General features: G+C 37.7%; 2 protein-coding genes across 5 annotated transcripts in view; both read left to right on the plus strand.

The window, feature by feature from the left end:
- Positions 1-2571: 2571 nt before the first annotated feature.
- Positions 2572-18306, plus strand: LOC110830066 (beta-1,3-glucan-binding protein). Of its 2 annotated transcripts, none has more exons than XM_022064455.2 (9): positions 2572-2997; positions 7433-7660; positions 8460-8626; positions 11693-11850; positions 14382-14545; positions 16793-17038; positions 17176-17324; positions 17623-17727; positions 17814-18306. In XM_022064455.2, the coding sequence occupies exons 1-9, from the start codon at positions 2763-2765 to the stop codon at positions 17913-17915; spliced, it is 1554 nt and encodes a 517-aa protein (XP_021920147.1). In that variant the 5' UTR covers positions 2572-2762; the 3' UTR covers positions 17916-18306. The 2 variants fall into 2 exon arrangements, with proteins under 2 accessions (XP_021920147.1, XP_021920148.1); XM_022064456.2 differs by lacking the exon at positions 2572-2997 and adding an exon at positions 4088-5321.
- A 1211-nt stretch (positions 18307-19517) lies between these two features.
- The window catches only part of LOC110830025 (CD109 antigen), a 70792-nt gene continuing 68351 nt past the window's right edge, over positions 19518-21958 (plus strand). For all 3 annotated transcript variants that reach the window (XM_022064388.2, XM_087348067.1, XM_022064387.2), the window contains exon 1: positions 19518-19662. The gene's annotated coding sequence lies outside the window, so the exon portion shown is untranslated. The remainder of the gene's footprint in view (positions 19663-21958) is intronic.

The following is a 21958-nucleotide window of genomic DNA, read 5'->3' on the forward strand; positions in this document are numbered from 1 at the left end:
ACGGACTAGTCCCGCCCACGTCAACAGATCGCCAGCCGACCACGCGGTGCGGGCGCGCCCCGAAAGACGTAAATTGTAGACCCGGTATATGTGTGTGTGTGTGTCAGATGGAGAGAATTTACAAGGGAATGCAGCACCACAGCTAGGCACACTGCCATCATGTGTATGCATTGTGGCACAAATTCAAACTGTATGTTCCAACTTTGGGCAATTTTTTTGCACCATGTAACAACAGCTAAAATTCTGTGTAGTCCTTACTAGATAGGTTCTTTAAACATGCCAAATTTTAGGTGAGGTTTTGACCTGACAAACCAGATCATTGTCTTGACAGCGCTGTTTGATTTATAGTAACTGTGCCTGGTCAAGACACATGGTCTTAGTGCCTTTTTTAGGTAATGTATATTATTATTATTATTATTTATTATTGACTGCAAATGGGTTTTTACCCGGTGGCAGTGGTCCTACAATAAGACACAAAACAATAATACACAACAAAACAATGAGACAGAACAAAACAATAAGACACAAGAAAAACATAAGACACAAAAAAACATAAGATAAAACAATAAGACACAACAAACAACACACCACACTCAAAATAAAACAACTCATAAGATTACAAAACCATATAACCTAAAGTACATAACTTAAAAATTAATACCAACTAGACATAAGACAGTTATTATTTATTTATTTTAGTGTTCTGTCTGACGACAGGTCCATATGAACAGGATCCTTCCATCCTTTTCTCGGACTGGGACCTGTTCATATACATTCTTGGCAGGTGATCCAGAAGTGGTTTGCCATTGCCTTCTTCTGTGTGTGAATGGAGTAATTGTTGGGATGCCACAGAGAAACCGGGAAAGCCCCCGGAGGAAAATTCTGTGTTGCCTATACCACGGCCTTGCCCAACACAAGTTATAAACTGATGCACTCACATTTTATCAGGACCTTCTCTACACTTCACCACACTTATGAAGACTTCTGATCCTCACCCCAATTTACCCACCTTCACTGCACCCACCCATGTATTCCCTTCACTTCACCTCATTTATCACTTTTCTAACCTTCCTAAAAGTACTTGGTTTACAGGAGAGAGTCCCTAAAACATCAGCAGGTAGCTGATTCCAGAGTTGGATGGTCCTATTTACAAAGGAATATTTTCCGATATCTGTTGTTTGCTTTCTGCTCCTAATTTTCCGAATGTGATCGACCCTGCTCAGATAATATGGCCTTTGCAATCTGCCACCTATAGCTTTCCATGCCCGTTCTCCCGTGTACGCTTTGAAGAGAGCACATATACGTGCTATCTTTCTACGCTGTGCCAGGGTTCCCCAGTTCGAATCGCTATGATATGCAAATTTACATGCTTTCTTTTGCACCTGTTCTAAAGCATTTACCTGCCCCTTCCTGTAAGGATCCCAGCACGCCGCCCCATATTCCAGAATCGGACGCGTATCGGATGTGTAGGCTAGGCTTTTAGTGTTACTATTCCCCTTTTTGAGAACAGGCATTGTAAAATGAAGTGCCTTCCAGGCTTTCTTCACTGTATAATTTACTTGATCAATATCAATGCATCACAAAGTTTGTTAGCTCTGTAGTAGTGTACTGGACTCTTACACATGGTGTCATGGGATCAAGCCACAGTCTGATTTCAGGGTAGTTAGTCCCCAATGGCATAATGTCCATACATAATTTCATCTGTTCTGGCTCTTTATGTATCCATGTTAGTAGAACTATACTTCATCACTATAGCAAACTTTATCTAAATGTCTACTTCAATGAAACGTGTAAACCATCTGCAGTAACGAAGTTGTCTTTCTGTATCCGGTTCCTTGAGTTTGTGCATGCCACGTATGTGATACTGATGAAGTTTTAAAATCTTTGTACCCTTATGTACAATAATACACTCTGAAGAGGAAGTTTTCAAAATCACTTTCATGTTGAGAGTAACAAAGTTTCATGGATACCATCCAGACATTGGAACAGTTTCTGTCCCACATGCTTCCTATGTCATGGGAACAATTCATCAGATGAAATATTATTGATTTGCTTGGCACAGGGGAATCAGGAAATGTGTTCCTAAACTCATTCTGGCAAAAATGAACACTTGTTGCACTTGAAGACATCCTTGCACTTCGACTGTTTGAAGATGACTGATGGACTGGTACAAACAGGTTATAACATGATGTGAGCTGTGTGAGTTGTATAGCAATATTTTGTGTTTATTGATCCAATTTAATTTTACTGAATTTCAACCATCAATAAGTATTTTAATATAGGTTGCATGACTTTTTGAACACTGTGTAGAAAATGGAATTAAGTGTTTCACAGACATTGACTGCTACTTTTTATAATAGTTACTTTCAGTGCACTCAAGTCATTTTTGACCTTGATGTTATAGCAAAGCAAAGTTCCTAGAAAGTTCCTGCATATCTTGAAAAATGGTTACATGACTTTGCATTAATTGAACAAAAATACATTCAGTGACATCCATGATCATGCATTAATCAGTTTTTATTCATGAAATTGATTGTTGCCTTTGTGTGAACATACTATACATTTTTCAAATTTAAAAACAGTGTTATGTAGGCAATTGAGCAGTTTATAGCCTATGCTTTCTTTGGCTTTTATTGCACCATGTGTTTTGCAGAAAGATATAAAGACTTAGGCTTTCATGGTGACTTGAAGTGAGAATAGAAGAATTTATAAATGTAAAGACTGCTCTACAGCATTTTGTCTTGTTTGGGAGTGTGACTAGGATGCAGCTTACTTGTGCACATGGTTTGTTATTCCTCATTCTAGCATCACAAGTGACGGCCAGAACTAATATTCATAATGTAACAAAGAATGTTGATGGTGTATCTGATTCATATGATGATGAAGATCATACTTTCCATGAGCATATTTTACCATATCATGAAAATGGAACATTTGAGCTTCCTCCAGTAACTATACAGCAGCTGTGTCCAAGAGGCCTTCGGATGTGGATTCCTGGTAAGATTATTTTACTGTTTGTTTTGCAAATCATTCAACTACTAAGTTACATTTACTGTTTATTCTGTATGACATACAACTTTTAAAATGTAATGTCCATTGCTGGATATAACAAATCATATGACTAATGTAACATGGTTCTTTTGTTACTTACGCCATGGAGCTGAGTCTTTCCTGATAAGCCAACATTTTGTGAAACCCAAAAGTTAATTACCATGTTTACATGAGCTTGCTACTGGTCCCTATACTGAGCCAGATGAATCCAGTCCATACCACACCATCCTATTTCTCTAAGATCCATTTTAATATTAAACTACCGCATGTCTCAATCTTTCTAGTAGTCTCTATTCTTCTGGTTTACAGGCTATGTGCCCCACCTATTTCATCCTCTTTTACTTGATCAGTCTAATTTGGTGAGTACAAATTATGAAGCTCCTCATTATGCAACTTTCCTCAGCCTAGTATTGTATCCCTCCTAGGTCCAAATATTCTCCTCAGCACCCTATTTTCAAACACCCTCAGTCTGTGTTGCTACCTTAATGTCAGAGACCAAGTTTCACAAGCCATACAAGACTAGAGGCAATATTATAGCTTGTATATTTTAATCTTTATATTTTAGATAGTAAACGAGAAGACAAGGTTTTTAACTCAATGGCATTACTCGAATTCACTCTGCCCTTAATTTCCTCTCATGAATCAAATTTTGATTTCTTACTGTCACTCCCAAATATATGAACTTTACCACATTTTCAGAGGACCCGTTTGCTATCTTCATGTTACAATTTTTCCCTACGTAACATGGTTCCTATCTGATGAAAGACTCTCGGGCAACAAGCCGCGTCAGGTGGCTGAATGGTGAATGAACCATTTCTTCGGCCAACGTTTTGAGAGCCATCTTTACCCTCATCCTCAGGGCAGCTGCAAATCGAAACTGTTCCTATATAGTGCGCTCGTCGATCGGAACTGGCGGTGTACGGCAGGTATAGTTGTATCGTGTTGCTGGTGGCCCGTCTGTTGCTTTCTTTCGCGCTGACCAATAGGAACTGGCAGACGAGGTCAAGTACTCGCTCTCGCTGGCTCGGCCTTCTGGGCAGACAGCAGTTTTGTCACAGGATAGCAGGCCACCAGCAATACGTTGCTAGAACTGGATCCACCGATTATGGCCGCTGAAATTGTAGGGAGAGCCCAATATGCGGACCACTCTATGAAGGAAGGAAGGAAGGAGTTTCCGTCGGTCAGTACAGTCTGTGGCAGTGTAGCAGTGTGTTAGCCTGACGTTGTCTTGTGACTGTGCTGGGTTAACAACATGACACCTGTTCATTGCAAACTCCTTTCTGGTCATTGATAACGCCTCGTATCACAACACTCAGACAGACAAACCACCGACGTCTTAAAAAAGGACGAAATGAAAGGTTGGCTATTGGAAATAAACATCCCATTTTGTGACAACCTGATGAACGCTCAACTGTACGATTTAATCAATTTAAATAAGTCAAAGAACAAATATTATGTGAATAATCAGATTTTAGAAAACAAAGAAAGTACTTTGCTAAGATTTCCACCCTACCATCCCGATTTAAACCCCATTGAACTTATTTGGGCAGATGTAAAACAATGAGTTGCAAGCAAGAACACAACATTTAAAATTAAGAACGTCGAGCATCTGTGTCGCCAGAGATTCGAAGAAATTGGGCAAGAGAAATGGGATAATGTATGTCAGCAAGTGGAAACACTAGAGCAAATTTATTATGAACAAGAAGGCATAATCGAAGACGCTATTGAACGTATTATAATTGAATATAATGGAGTGAACAGCAGCAGAGGTAGTGATGAATCGAGTGATATGTCAGAAAGCGATAGTCTGTGAGGAGTGGTAGAATTGGAAAAGGACCGAAGAGTTGGGAAGCAGATAAAATTATCCAATACTCTCTGCAGTTTTAATTTTCTAGGGATGTGCAGTGTAGTGAAATCGACTTCCCTGTGTTACATAAACTGCTGATATTTTATTTGGAGTCTACTGTACGTAGCTTGATGCCTCCCTTCCAACAACCTTCTGGTAACTGACTCGCTCAAAGGGTCTAATTCACAAAAGTTCAGCGGCCAAAAACGCTGAAACGCAGTGTACTACATGTCGTACACCGCCGGTTCCCATCGGCGAGCGCGCTACATAAGACCAGTTTAGTTTAGCAGCTGTCCTGAGGATGAGAGGAGAGATGATTCTTGAAACGTTGGCGGAAGAAATGGTTCATTCAGCCACCTGACGGGGCTTGTTGCCCGAGAGTCTTTCATCAACTTCGGTGGCCGCGAAAGCTTCACTTTATAAGGTTATTATCTCTTGCATAACATCTTATTTTGGCACCATTTTATTTACTTAAGGTTTATTTAATGACGCGCTCAGTAGCTCATACTATGAATCATTACATGATAGAATGAATAATAAATTGGAGTGGATATAAAGAAAGTGGCCATGGCCTAATCCTGGCGTTTGCCTGGTGGAACAGAGGAAAACCATTGGAAAACTTGAGCTATCCAATCTTTAGACAACGTTTTGGTTCCAGAACCTCCCATATATGATGTATGAGTGCTAACAACTTGGCCAGGATGTTCTCTTCTTGTCACTAATGCTGGGTTACTGTTGACTGCACTCTGTTTCATACTCAAGCAGTACCTAGTTGATAAGAAACCTGCTACCCTGTCCGAGGTTTTTATGATACCCTTCAGAGCTGTGACCATGTGAATTAATATACTAGGGTTACAGTAGATAACATAGGGCCGAGACTATTGAAGAATGACTTCCCTAAAGGCTCGACACCAGATACTCACAGGCAGTAAATACTTCTTGATTTAACCGGCTGTGATACTGCGATGAGGAAAGCCATGGGAAACTACCTCATTATTATCCCTAGTCAAAATCATTATGGCAAGAAATCTTGAATTGCCTTAATGGTAGCCAACCTCTGTTCAGAGACAGCATCTTAAGAAGAACATATGATGCATCCAGGAAGGGCCTGATTTGAATTGTAATCAGGGCCTAGCTCTGCTACCAGATTGTCTTGATCTTTATTAATCCTGCTGGGTGAATTGTGAACTTCTGCAGCTGTCACAACATTATTAAGAAAGTAATAAATGGATTTGCCCCTGCACTGGATCATTAGACTGCTTATATTAATTAACATTTGTGTATAAAAGTAACAGAGTAAAGTACAGAAATTTCAATTTTAAATTCAGAATAAAGTCTTTTGATGTTGCATGCCTCCTTATTCAGTTTGTATAAATTCAGTCTGAATAAATTTCATGGAGCCTAATTTCCTGCAGATACATGACCTGCATTGAACAAGCCAGCAGAAATTATATAACTTTGTGTTCTACTGCTCTGTATAGTTTCTGATAGTAGGGTACAGAATGTAACAACCACAACGTTATCAGATATAATGTAAAAGTTTTTCACTACTGCTAATAGTTTTAACAAACAAATAGGTATAAGAAATTTTTAGCTTCATTTGTATTTTCTTTCCATACCACATTTTAGCTAGAATGGGTTGTCATTTATTGCATTCAAACCAAAACAGCAACATAGCTTTGCATGGACATCACATTACTTATATTCTATAAAAGAAGTTAGCATCTAACTTGATAATTCCTGTATAATATATGCTTGTTTATGCTTTTGTTACATATTGACAATTATAAAATACTGCAAAGATTGAAATACACAAAATTATGATTTTACCTCTAGTTTTGAATAGGTGCGAAATTTTCTCTCACATGTTAAGAGACGAGTATGGATTAAGAGTGCTAAGGAGAATATTTGAATCTAAGAGGGATGAAGTGGCAGGTGGATGTAGAAAATTTCAGATTGAGGAACTCTATAATTTGTTCTGTGGATCAAATATTTGTAGGGCAATGAGATAAGGAAAATGAGGTGGGTGCAGGGGACATGAGAGAAGCAACATTTTGTTTGAAAACTCTGAAGGGAAGGAGCCACTTTGAAGAATCAGCATAGATGTGAGGATAATAATGAAACAAATTTTAAATATGAATATGATTGTTTTCTGGGATGTTGTGCTGTGTAGGCTGTTTGGTAACATGACATTTATACCATATTTGAAGAAAATTAATTTGTTAGTTCACAGGTTAATTGAGGGGTGGTGGAGCAGCATAGGCACACACATCAGCATTACTATTTAACTGACTTTTCCTACAGAATAAAACTAAGCTAATAAAGCACCATCATTTAGAAGTGAAACTTACTTAAAGTTAAGGGTACACATACACTGCCCATAGTGCGGAGCGTGTTCTGTGTATGATATGACATTACATTATGCTCATGTTTAAAATTTGTGTTCATTTTTAAATAATGAGCATGTAATGTGAAAAAGGAAATTTTAATTTTATTGTACAATACAGAGAATTGTCAAACATGTTGAAATTACAGGTCTTCCTGTAATTCGCTTTGTTGGGTTCCATGTAAGTATCAACAACCCATTGTATGGAGCCACCCCTTCAGAGTACAGTGGTGATTTGGGTCGACCTCTGAATGGGCGCTGGCAGTTTGACATTCCTGATTTGTATCTGCAAAAAGGAGATCATGTCTACTATTGGTTACATTTTGTGATTGGGAATCAAAGCCAGCTTATGACAGATCTTACTTGGACAGCTACAGGTTTGTAAAGCCCTCAAGAACATTGCACATGTAAGATCATTAAAAACTAAAAACAACCTTGACAGATTTAAAATTTAGTCACCTTATTAATCAAACATTGTCGACTCTTGATTCTAGATTCAGTGGGTTTATTATTTATATTTTTAAGTTTCATTTGTGACTGAAAACACTGGGAGATGTGTTTGTACGTTCTCTGTACTTGGCTATTGATGCATATCTGCGTCATCTTCATGGAAGCCATACCACAGTTTTTAAATGTTAGCTATGAGAGAGGGAAAACTGAAATTTGTTTGAAGGATAACAATTAGCAATTTGATGATTGAGTCTCAACAGAATGTTTCCTAATCATAGGGACTTCCCAAATATTTCAGTCATATCATGAAATCACTTGCTTGGCCATAATGTTTCCACATATGCCACTAGTCTGTAAAACATATTGCTGTGCTGTGCCAAATATAGTGACTTTCTGTGATTTATAATTTCTTATACATGTATCATTGAGTTGATTGTTAATGTGGACCAAGATAAATTGTTTATATTAATTGCACTGAAATTTGTAATAAGACAATAATTTCTATCTTAAGCTCATATTTAAAATTTAAAGAACAAATCTCCTGAATCTGGAGTCAAAGATTTACAACATGTGAGAGAAACAGAGACTAAATATTAGACAGATATATCAAGATAATTTTTATCTTTTAATTAACTTATATTTTATTAAGGATGTAAATTGGAAATAGTAATGTTTTGTTGAATTCAGCAGCAATTTGTTTCAGGAGTGTTCTTATTTCCTTTGCAGGCATGGCATGTACAGATAATAATGTCAATGCAACTCTTCATTGCAAAATTTCAGCTTCAAAGATTCCAAACAGAAATACATGTTCTGGACAGTTACTGTTTGAAGATGACTTTGATGTTTTTGATCTGGAAAGATGGCATCATGAAGTATCAGCTTCCGGTGGAAGGGTAGTACCTGTTTTTATATGTGTTTTATTTGTGTACAGTTGTGTTCTTTTGTTTGAGACATTTGAAGATTTTGGGTCTTTTGTGGCAATAAATTAAGAATGGAAAAAGTCTATTAAGTAAATTTTTGTGATTTGTTGATTTGGGTCCATCTCCCTTATCTTCTGGACTGAACATAAATAAGAGTATTTGTAAGTCAACTTCATAGATTCTAAACAGTTTGTAAGGAACTGAACTGAATTTGCAGAGGGTCCAGTACTGTGCTATTATGTGCATCATAATAATGGGTCTTCAGTCTAGATAATTTTTTGATTGAGAAAATAAGGAAATACACAGGAGCATTAGGAAGGATAGACCCAGGTGGGACTTTATCAAAGGCTTATGTGTCATGACTCATCTGGCTTACTAAGAACCCAGATGTGCATAGCTTTACACACAGGATTACAAGATGCAGTTATAGGGTATACAAGAACATGTAAGTATTTTTATTGAGTTTTGTTATTTATGTATCTGAAATATTTCTACCTTGATAAAACAGTTTGTGTCAATGAAAATATCATTAATCAATATGTACTTTTCTTTGGAATGACAGTCCTGTTAGTTTCAAGGGTGGTTTAGTGGAAGTTTCTTCACCATTATGTAACATTTCTATTAAATCTCTGTATGCAGGTGTTCGAGAGTTAGTCTTGTAGCATATTCCATAGCTGTTTCAGCTGATGAGTCATTACTGCTTCATAATCCTTCATGTTTACTCTAAAACCACATTATGTTAACTGTGGAGATTAGAAGAGTCAGTTGCCAACTCCATTCCATGCTTACTGGTCCTGTTATTACAAATGGATTTGACTGGTAGGCTTGAGATACAATTTACAAGAAATACCTTCCTTCATTCTGGTTCTTATTAAGACGGGTGTAAGTTGGTACAGACTGCATTTGACTTGAGCTATTCATACCAAGAACTAATGGAATATTATTGTTTTTGTTGTTGTTAATTACAGGGTAAAGATTATTCCTTAAGTCCATATTGAGAAGTTAGTAGGCACTCGACTGTTCATTTCTGAAAATTCATTACTGTATTCACAAGTGGTCCATATCCTGAGCCAGAATAATTCATTCCACACTCTCTCATCCTATTTCTTTAAGAACAATTTTAATATTTATCCTCCTAACTATACATAGTTCCTCCAGGTGGCTTTTTCCCTTCAGTTTTTGTGTCTCAGTATTCTGTTCTCAACCAGTAATAATCTGGAGTTTCACATGCACACAAAACACCAGTTAAAGGTAGTTATATGGTGGCTCCAGAAATTGGTTGCTGTTATGGAACCTAAAATTCATCACTATCATAACATCAGGATATCCCATTTTGGCAAAAAATGAACTCATAATTAGAAAATCTGCACATTGTGAGGTATGTCAATTAAGTTCCCGGAATTCCTCCGTAAAAGCTGTATTTAATTACTTACACACTAATGGTTGCTGTCACCTCAGCAATATCTTTGTACACCAATATACTTAGTGAGTCGGTGTTTCAAAACATTACTGGAACTCCTCTTCTGGAATGCCCTTCAGGATGGTTGTCGCATGTCCCTGAATGTTGGCAATGTCTGTGGCCCTTCAAAGCGATCTTCAATTTTGGGAATACCCAAAAGGCGAACGGGGCCACATCTATCGAACATGGTGGATGGTCCACTTTCAATACCGATGCTTTGGCCAAAAACTCCCAGACACTGAGCGCGTCATGAGCAAGGGCATTGTCATGATGCAAGATCCAATTATCAGACCAAAGTTTATGTCTTCTCCAACGAAGTCTCCCATAACCTTGCCATTATTGCCAAACAACAATGCTGGTTCACTGTTTGACTGCACTTTCTGCGCTTTTCCATCTGTCCGGTGTGTTTTCAGACATTCAGTTCTTTCATCGTCTTTCATGTCTTCCTGACCCTATTAAAACCTTTTTATGTCTCTCAAAGACACTAATTTTTTCATAACATCAGCACCATAATCCTTTGTTAATGTATGTAGAGTATCACTCGCGCTTTTGCCTAATTTTACACAAAACTTGATGTGAATGCGTTACTCCAGCAGCCTATCATTCTTTTTTTCCACTGGGACGAAAACACACATTTGTGTAACTGCGCTACTCCTGCCTTGTTTGCTTCACCAACACACTAGAAGCAACCATAGACACGTAACACACCGCTGCTTAGTTATTGCTCACTTGTTACTCAATGTGACATATGCGAACATTCGGGTAACTTAATTGTGACACCTCATACTCAATAAGCAATACATTAGGCACTGAAACAATAGAAAACTGGCTCTCTCACATACCTAAGTCAGAATGTGGACGTGAAGATATAACAATATTATGGGATAAAGGGGTTAAAAGAGACAGACAGGCTCTGGCAAGTAGGTGAGATGTAATAATTAAAAACTAGAAAAGATATTTTTTTTACTGACAGATGTAACATCGGAATCAAATTGGAATAAAATACAGAAGGAGACCTAAAATAAATTAAAATACAAAAATCTGAGTGTAGATATTCAATGAATGTTGAATATGAAATGCCTTGTCATACAGGTAAGAATTGAGGCCACAGTAATTGTAACTAAAGGACCTTAAAGTGTCTGGAAACAGTATCAGGAAAGCATTCAATATGTTTTCTACAAAAAAACCAGCTATACTAAGAACATTACACTTACAGGTAATAAGGAAAGTGCTACAATCTGGAACTTGAAGCCTAAGAGGTGGGCCTCACTGTTAGTTCAAGAAGATAAGTACCAGGCAAAGAAGAAACCTTTGATAACAGAAGAAACTGTGATGATAATGGTGAAGAGCACAAACTATGAAGATCATAATTATATATGTCTGATTCTTTATTTATGTCATATTTAATGTTGCTTTCAGTGCCTCAAATTATATAGGAATGACCTACAGATGAGAATAATCGAAAATTGTGATTAAGCATTTTTGAACAGAGGACTTGCAACCAATTTTGTAAAATGTGGCTTTCTTCAGACACAGACTGTAGTTGTTTATCTTATTAACATCATTTCTTTACGAAACAGCACAATGAATTTCAAGTATTTGTAAACAACCGGTCAAACAGTTTTGTCAGAGGAGGAAAATTACATTTACGAGCCACCCTCACAAGAGATGTACTGGGTGAAGAAGTTTTATACAATGGCATACTGGATCTGAGAGGCAGTGCTCTTTCTGGAGAAGAGTAAGTAATATGAATAATGTAGTCTCATAAATGAATCCTTGCTAATTAACATTATGCCACACATTCTGATAAAATCTGAGTTGTTTTTCCTAGAAGATAAAAGGGTTGTGAAAATTAGATACCTTTATGTCAGTGTATGGCATATATCTCAAAATACTTCCATTCACTAAGGTTGTGGTCATGTATTAAAATGAATTGACTGCTAATGCTGAGGCAATATGTTCTGGATATCACTTCCACTTCTTATCCAAGATGTTCCTGTTTCTTAATTTTGACATAAGACCAGCTATCCCAACTGAGTTTTACAGTCCCCCCCAAGTAAATACTTTTAGAATACCTTCAAACTGAGCATGATTGCTTCTTTTCACATCAGCCCATTTCACCATTCATAATTATCCTCGTATTTAATAATTGGCATTATATAATGTCTTAAATTGAGAGAATTATTAAATAACCAAAGAAACAAATATCAAGTCACATTTTACTTCAGTCCATTTAAAAGAAATGTGTAATATATTACATTTATTAGATTAATTCTATAATATTTCAATATGTCACTTACTGGTTCTGCACTATCAAAGCATTATTTTAAGTAATGCACTTGATGTGCTGAAGGACGGTGTCATGTGGTTCTCTGTTGTGTGGTAAAGCCATTCTTCATTATGAGAAGTGTGCTCTGTTTCCACAAAGATTTCTCAGTTTGTGATGTCCATGTATTCTCTAAACAATAAATTAAGTTGCAAAACATAATAAAGATTCATTCTTTATTTTTAAGCTGTATCTTAGGACTGACAGTATTTTTGCTATATTATCATATACAGGGCCTTCAGTTTCAGTTACAAAATTGTGTTAACGTTTTCAGGACCTCTGCCAAGGTTTGGGAAATCACATTCCAGTTCAGTGATGGAATAAGTGCTTTAATCCAAAATTCAAACAGATTAAATTAGAGTTGGACTTCCAATGGTAGTGCAGTACATGTTTGAATTAAGTTGATCTGACATTCAGGAAGTCACTTTCCAGTCTAATGAGAGGCTCAGTTTAATAATATGAAATTTATGGCAAAGTAATTTTAGCCCCTCAGGTTGTTTTGTTAAATAAATATTCCTGAATGGTCATGCAATTACCCAAAGATATGAGAATGGCATACTCCAGGAGTGCTGATATAACTTGTTATGAAAGCACAAATGACAGTGTAGTTCATTCACTTGTATAAGAGTACCATATAATGTTTCTGTGTAAGATGACAAGACAAGCTAATCATATCATATATACCAGTATGCATACTGATTGTCATCAGCTGTTTGCTGTTGCTTTCTATCTGTCTAGTATAATCCATCATTATGATAATAAGATAAGCATGATGCTTTTTATAATAGTAAACATTTACCTTTCAAGATGTTGTAAGTACATTGTGTATTCATACTCAGTTCCAAATGTACACTTCGCTGGTTTATCAAATAGTTCAATAATATCAAATTTTTTTCGATTCTGAACTTGAAAATGCTAGGAAATACTTAAGTATGAGTAGGTAGAAGCATAATTTGGACACAGCTTCTCTTCTGTAGTAAATATAAGTTTATTTGTAGGGAAAAATCATCAGAATTCCATTAGTACGAGGCTCGTCCACAAAGTAAGTTTCCCTGGGGCCGTTTACAGAAACAAAACACAATTTCATGGAAATATTTATTGCAACAGATACAGCAAGTGTCCAGCTATTTTTCAACATATTCGCCACCGGAATTGAGACATTTGTCATACCGTGGGACCAACTTTTGAATACCTGTGTCGTAGAAGTCTGCCGCCTGGGATTGGAACCACCGTGTGACAACCATCTCCGCCTCTCTGTCATTCTCAAAACGCTGATGCTGACCCGACAGGAATTTTTTGAGGTGTAGGAAAAGATGGAAATCACTGGGAGCGAGGTCCGGGCTGTAGGGTGAATGATTAAACACCTCCCAGCTGAACTCCTGCAGGAGACTTGCTGTCCGTCGAGCCGTGTGCGGCCTAGCGTTATCACTGACCGCACTTCACAGTCGGTGGGAGCTGGAATAAGAACCTCCATCTTCAACAGCTGCAACGATGCTACTGTGAGAACGCGGGAAGTGCCGTTAGTGCATGCGCCATTCTACGTCATTACTCTATCACGTACGCACAGTCGCTTCGCGCAATATAAGGTTTGCTAGCTGTGGGACGAGTGGGAAACTTACTTTGTGGACGCGCCTCGTAATTACTTGTGCCTACTTCCACTTGCATTGTGGTTACAATGTACCTGGTTCAAATCAATGACCAGAGATCATAGTCTCCACACCCTCAAACATATTTAGACAAATATTGTAATACCATGAAGCTCACTAACAATTCACACCTCATCCTTCCCAACCTATGCATTTTTAATTACTCTAATTTATCTCACTTGCAAATAATTAATAAACATGCAAAATTACTCTTACTTCTTAAATTAAAAGACATAACTATGGATGACAGTGAAGGCAGTCTGCAGACTTTCTAATGCCCGTGATATGTAATTCAAGGTGCACCAATCCCGCTAACAATGGTTGTTACAAGCAAGCTCTAGGGGCACAGATTTTGAACCCTGTTATGTCAGCACAGCTGCAGACATCAGGCTCTTTCACCTTTCAGTATGGCATAGTGAAGATGAGAGCAAAGATGCCACGGGGAGATTGGCTGTGGCCAGGTAAGTCCTGTATTTGCTGATTAAGAAATTGGTTGGACCCTGTAAGGCAATCATTTTCAAACTTTAAAATTGCACCAACCCCACCCATGTGAATCTCCATATAAATTATGTTTCTTCCAAAATTTGAGATTTCACTATGCTTTTACATTGTAGTCTTCTAGGTTGTGACACTGTGTTGTAAAGATAGTTCCTGGTTGCCAGCATTTAAAAGGAACATGCAGCATTTGTTTGTACACAGAATATGGATGCAGCATGTTTCTCTGAAACATTGGTAACCATGTAAGACATTACATGGCACCACAAACCAGAAGACCACAGTCTGTGGGTTCTCTTTTCACTTGTAGCTCCCTTCTCTTCATCTAGATACATATAAATGAAATGGCTCATCACACTCAGTTAATCTTTGCATGAATAATGTTATTTTTAAAGCTAGCAGCAAATAAGTTTGTATATGTACACAGCTTAACTATACAATGGAAATTTCAGATAAGCATTATACTCATAGTGGTTATTTAACTATTGCTGTTCAAAATCCACCAGTTACTCAGTATCTGATTTAGTTGTGACTGCAGTTGTCACTTACTTGCCCTGCTTATCTAGACAGACTGTTTAGAGTAGTTGCATTACAGAGCCAAGTAGCTAGTAACCAGTTAGGCATTGAAGTTATTTGAATCACTGCCAGGCAATGGTGACAGAGCCAATTGTGAGGCCCTGGGCAAAATTGATTGGTGAGACCCCTTAGAAAGAACATGTTAGGTTAGGTGATTTCAGTTATAAAGGTTTAATGATCTGAAAACTGCCTTTCAAGCATTAACTCACCCAGTTCATGCATGTCATCCTCTATTTTTCAGCTGTGTATCCTAACATGGGCAATTATTTCATTAACAGCATATTTGAATAGAGGATGTCTATCAAGGCCATAAAGTTAGGTTAGACCGTAATTGTAATTGAAAAGTAGTATCTTAAGCAGCACTTTTTTGGGAAGCTGTATACCCACAAGCATCAAACATGATGAATCTGCAGTTTGCAGTCTCAATTTCTTCTTCATCATTGTCATTCTCATATAAAAATACTTGTATAAGGAAAACTATGGCAAAAATATATGGAGAAAAGGCAGTTCTTTTTTTTAATCCAATGCTGGTTTTAAGTTGCCTTTTGGCCTTCTGTATAGTTTAGCGGGTCTATTCTCTCTCCCAAGCCCCCACATGTTGCCAAATGATAAGCATCCATAATGCCTTCTTCACAGATAGGGCATGTCTGTTCTATTTGAAAGTCCAATTCTATGAAGGTGCTTCTGTAGGTAATCATGACCAGTCAAGCCCTAAAATTAGCTACAAATATCTCTCTTGGGATGATTTAAAATTAAAATTAAATTAAATCCGTGGCGTAGCAGCTCCAGAGAGCCAAAGCCGACTAGCTTGACTGCTGGCCTCACGTTCACATGCCTAAGCAGAGGTGAACGATCATCCAACCAGATATAGGGTGACATGTGGTCAGCATGACGAACCCCCAGGCATTGCTAGCTTTCCTGACCGGATTACGCTACTCATTGTAGCTCCCCAATTTCCTCACGATGCTGGGTTGGCACCGGTCCCATACACTGATTGAAAGCTCATGAGAAAATTTCTTCTCCCCTGAGACTCGAACCAGCGCGCATTCTGTATCACCGATCTGAAGCATGATGCCTCAGACCGCGCGGCTACAGCGCGGGACCTTGGGATGAGTGGTGTAATGTTCTTCTCAAGAAGACTGTGATACTTCTTCCCATTCATACAAGTTTCCAAATCCACTCTAACTTTCTTGGTAATAGCCAGCATAATCTGATTTTTTTCACTTAAGGCAGTTCTGATAAATACAAGTAACAGATGTGTGTCTCACCACTTTTATAATCTTCTGTTACCAACGCTGTTCTTTCTAGCATGTAGGGCTGTACAGTTAGCCGGTAGCCTAATGGTACCAGTGATGAAGGTCACTACTTAAATTCATCATTACCAACAAATAAAGTTAACTGGAATTGTGGTGATTCAGAATTCACTGGATCACTCATCTCTAATGGAAACATACTACACAATACTAACACCCTACACTTTCATTTTTTAAAAATTTGTATTGAAATGTTATGGGCACACAAAATATCTGCCATTATATATTTTTCAGTCAAGCTTGCTGAAACATTTTCTGTAATACTAAAGGGTTTTGGAACCACTGCTGTAAAAATATATCTTTCTCATTGTTTTATACAATCAGCAATCTACCTGCTTCCACATCGAAGTGCGTATGGCCCATGGCCAAACTCAGGTCAGATGACCATTGCACAGAGTCGTGGTAATGCTATGTATTTAGTGGATGGTGAGCCAATGGGGACACAGCGCATGGAAATGGCTCTCCACTTTGGCCCTGGAATAGGAGGATTTATAAAACAGCACATAAACTCCAAGGAAGAAAAAGGCTGGGACAATGATTTCCATGAATATGAGCTGGAATGGACACCAGGTAAATAACTTAAATATTTGGTATGCAGGTATTTTTATTCTGGCAAAATATTATATTAAAGTCATACATTTATCAACTTGGAAGACTGAGTTTCTTGTTTAGACATCACTAAACCAAACATCTTTCATTGTCAATAGAGCACATAAAGTTTTCTGTTGATGAGAAATCAGTACTGAACATCATACCTCCTCTTGATGGAGGATTCTGGATGGCTGGAGGTTTCAGTAAGGATTTTGCAGACAATATATATCACTCTGGATCAAGGATGGCACCATTTGACCAACAGGTGAGTGAGAAATGTTACAAAATATTCTTTTAAAATTTTTCACAACTTTATCAATCTTGTATGTGTTTAATAAAACTGATAATGATAAACCATATGCACAATTTTATTCAGAGATAATTACATTCATGAAATATTTTCTACAAGTTTTAACCCCATCAGGGACAGTACATTTACATATGCAGACATTGTATTGATATTAAATTTTTAACATTCAGGTGAAATCTCATTTCTTGCACTAACAATCAAGCTCTTTGGTGAATGAAATGTCAATTATTAAAATAAACATTATCTTTTGCAGTTCTATCTGGTAATATCTCTTGCTGTTGGTGGACTATCAGATTTCTTTCTAGACAGTGCTGATTACAAGCCTTTTCCAAAGCCATGGAACAACACTTCACCGACTGTAAGTTCATATTTAGAAGCAAATACTTCAAGCATGTAAATTAATCAGCAATTTATTTCATCTGTTATTCTGTTTTAATTCAATAGGCAACACTGGATTTCTGGGAAAGAAAAGATGAATGGTATCCCTCATGGCAGGAAGGCTCTGATATGCAAGTGGATTATGTTCGTGTTTGGGCTTTACCATAAAGCTGTGTTGAGTTTATTTTAAATTTGTGGATTGTATTTGGAGGAATTTGCCATGGCAGTATTACTGAATGTAAGAAATATATTCTTCATTGACACATTGTTAACTTTTTGATGTATAAATTCTGGACACCTTCATTTCTCTTAACAATTTTATTACATGTTATATTTACTGACACAGTTACACTATGTAGAAAAGTTTGTTGTGTATTACAGATGGAACTTTCCTGCTAACAGAGTGTAGTAATTTGAGTTTTTCTATTTGTTTAAAGAAATTCCACAAAGTAAATACAAAATCGGTTCTTTAGATATAAATTGAGTTTTAAAGGTAATGTGTGTGTGCATGTGCTTTAATGTAAAATATATTTGGACATAAAACATTGCATTGATATCATGTGCTTATGCCTTCCTTTAGCTGGGCCATTATCACTCCTTTCGTTATAAATACATGTCTTGGATACATACTTACTTACTTAGGCGACTCGTTCCTCAGTGCCTTGAGCACCTGCAGGTCCCAACATGCAAAGCCTCTACCTGTACACAGGACAGCACAACACATAGAGACTTGGATAAACATCCATGTCTTGAGTGGGATTCGAACCCATGATCACAGTGTTCAAGCGGCACAAGGCTCACGCCTCAGACCGTGCGGCCACTGTGACGGCCCCTTAGATACGTATTTGTAATTAATGGAAGGTACAGAAAAATCACGTCTGGATAAATACCGGGAGATTACTAATGATTGGAATTATGATGCCAGGTATACTTACACCACTTCTGGTTTTGGACTTAGAAAGTTGTAAGTGCTTGATTTTTGTTGCACAGAGGATGGATAATCAGATATTGCGTTTTTTACAAATTGAAGGTTTGTGGCAACTCTGCGTCTAGCAAGTCTATCGGCGCCATTTTTCCAACAGCATGTTCTCACTTCGTCTCTGTGTCACATTTTTTAGCAATAAAGTATTTTTCAATTAAGGTATGTACATTGTTTTTTTTTTAGACATAATGCTATTGCACACTTAATAGACTACAGTATAGTGTAAACATAACTTTTATGTGCACTGGGAAAGCAAAAATTCGTGTGGTGGTCTGGAACCTAACCCGTAATATCTCCGAGGTATGCTTGTATATAAATGAATTTAAATTCTTATCAAATGCAAAAGGATTTTGTTCTTCTGAGTATAGGCACAAGTTGTTAAGCATGGTTAAAAGAATCAAGACAGTTCCATGATCTGTAAAGTGGTCTGAAACAGCGAGGTATTAGCTTCATCGGTATAAACGGATTTTAAATAGATTGCCACTTTGAAGTTGTGCGGGTGAGCAAGTCGAAAGTGAGCTATCGCAATCGGGCGGAAATGTTTATGAATTCTAACTGCAGATGGCTCTAGAGTGTTTTCTGTAGGCTGTTCTTACTACAAAACGAATGTTAACACTTATATCAATTGTGTATTATTTTCGAAAACGTTTGGAAATGTATCGGAGGAAGGAAACATTTGTGGCATTGGCTTTGCACAATATTTATAGTTCTTGAGCGCTTGAATACAATCAACAATTATCGATATGAATCTCGCTGGTTGAAATCGATTGTGAATTACACGTCAGCGCGGCCGGTTTCAACAACAGGTTTAGTTGGTTAGGATTCTCTGTGTGTTGAAGGTGTATGGTGCACAATTTTATGAAATCATTCGTGTTGTACCGTTTCACGATTACTTTACTCGTCATTGCGTTTTGAATTCCGAAGAAGCTCAAGGTAGGACAATTTCGTTAACTGTTTCGTTGAGGGATGAGAGAGTTCGAGCTATGACAAATATAACGAAGATGTGTTCACCCTGATGCATTTCCATTTACTTTATGAATTGTATTTTTATTGAGATACATTAATTGTCAAAACATAATTTAAGTGCGTATTATGTCAGCTTTTCGGCCATTCTGAGAACCAGGAATAGTTCAGAATAATAAAAGACAGGAAGAATGACAGAATTTGTATGCCGAAGTAAAATTCCCGTTTTCTGAACATCTTCGTACAAGGAGATGGTTTAGAGAATGTGTTATTCAACCTAATGTAATCATTATCAACAATCACTTCTCGCATGCTAGTAGAATTCTTATTTAAATATGAAATCACCAAATCATTTAGTAACTCTTCAACATTATAACTGAATTTAAGCGTTTACGGTGATTCATTATTAGTCCTGATTTTTAATACCGCTTCAGAGCTGAAGCCCTGATGATAAAGGCAGTGTGTCCTCTGAAATGTCGACAACGCAATCAATTTACAAACTGTGCCAGCATCCAAGAGAAGTCATCAACTTCAACTTTGTTTAAATCAATTTGGCTTCGGATGTTTGGAGGTGTTATTAGGTATTTTCGTGTCTTAATCGATATTTTACGAAGAGTAATTTTGTGTATTGAATTATACTAGGGATAACCATTAAATTTTGTGAAAATCTATTCAGTAAAGCACTTCATACTTTGCGAACGACGGAGTTCACGTAGTCACCTAAAAATTTAACTTTCCCCGCCGCTTGTAAATACTTGATGAATTACGTTGTTAGTCATCTGTTTCAAATGTAACACAAAATGGTACTAGAACGACGGGACTTAAACGCACGGACACTGCAAAGAGAAAATTTAAATCGTTCGCTGTGTAAAAAGTGTTCCTTAAGACTGCAGTCGACGCGATGTAGTTTCATCAAATAAACCGCAAAATATGCATGATTCGAATGCAGGTTTTCGTGGCGAATGAAAAATGTCCAAAATTTAAAGCTCTGTGCGTGTGTGTGTGTGCTCGCGCGCGCTTATAACGCGATAACGGTTACGCCAATTTGCACTAAGTTTGGCATATTTATGCCTTGTTACCAGAAAGAGATTTTAGAAAGACCAGAACTGCAAAGAATTGTCCTGAGTTTGAGTCTTGGTGAGTATGCTTCCTGTAGCTCGAAAAATAAGCAAGATAGAACGACCATCTGCTATTCATATTCGCATAGTGGGAATGCGTAGGAAAGTATCTCGAATTTCTTCTGCTCTCTCACTCTTGTCAGTGATCCAAGCCAAATGCATTCATGGTCGCGTGTTTGTGGGAGACCGTTGAGCCATATTCGTACTGACTCAGAATGACACACGTTTTCACCTCTGCACCTCTGCCAGACGCAGAAGCTGCTTTTATGAGAGAAAGTAACTGTCTTCTAGAAAAGATTTACAAGTGAAGTCACGCTTAGCATCATGTGGAAAGAACTGTTACAGAATAACAATTGATTATAAAAAACAAGGCTCGAAATCGACGTCCTATCGTGACTGTGTTTTGATATCTTCCTCTCGGCCATTTCTGAGATAGCATATCGAACCAAGCTGCAGCGTACTATTTCACGTCTGTCACCAAAAGTCTCCTGTTCGAATCTCGGTCTGGGGTTCTGAGTTTTAGGAATCTTAAGTTCCTGGAGAAATTGACCGGGAACCTTGGTGGTAGTAGAAGCAGAAGTATAATGGCCCCGTTTTCTTCCGGGACGTATATTTTCAGATGTGCTTTACGCTTTAGCTTAAACGAAGAACATATTACTGGGACAAATCGCGAAGTGGGATCAAGACGACGCCATTACCATAATTGTTTGTCCATGCGTGGTGACATCATCAGTGTGTTGCAACAGTGACCTTGGATGTCGTTATTGCTTTTTATTATGCATTCTTTGTGCGAATTGCATAGTGAGAACGCATTATGGGTTGGCCGTGTATGTCCGTCTGTCCAGCTGATTCAACTCGAGGACCATTGGACGGATTTGGATGAAATTTGATGTGGAGGTTGTGCCATTCTGCACGACCACAAAATCTTAAATATCCTACGAGCAGTGATAAAATTACGGATGAGGAAAATCGTGAGGTGAACAATGAGGTGTTAAGATCTGATGATCATTATGGTTTGCGTCAACAACCACTGTTATGCGTTTCTTCAGACATACAGTGAAATGTTGCACATGTTGACTTTCTGGCTTTGACCTCGAGTTTTGCCAACCTGCGAACAAAGGACTTCAAACTAGGCCACGAGGGTTTCC

This window comes from Zootermopsis nevadensis, unplaced genomic scaffold (genome assembly GCF_977971745.1).
Source record: "Zootermopsis nevadensis isolate Lab colony 2312 unplaced genomic scaffold, Znev_1.0 Znev_ptg000012l, whole genome shotgun sequence".
Classification (NCBI taxonomy): domain Eukaryota; kingdom Metazoa; phylum Arthropoda; class Insecta; order Blattodea; family Termopsidae; genus Zootermopsis; species Zootermopsis nevadensis.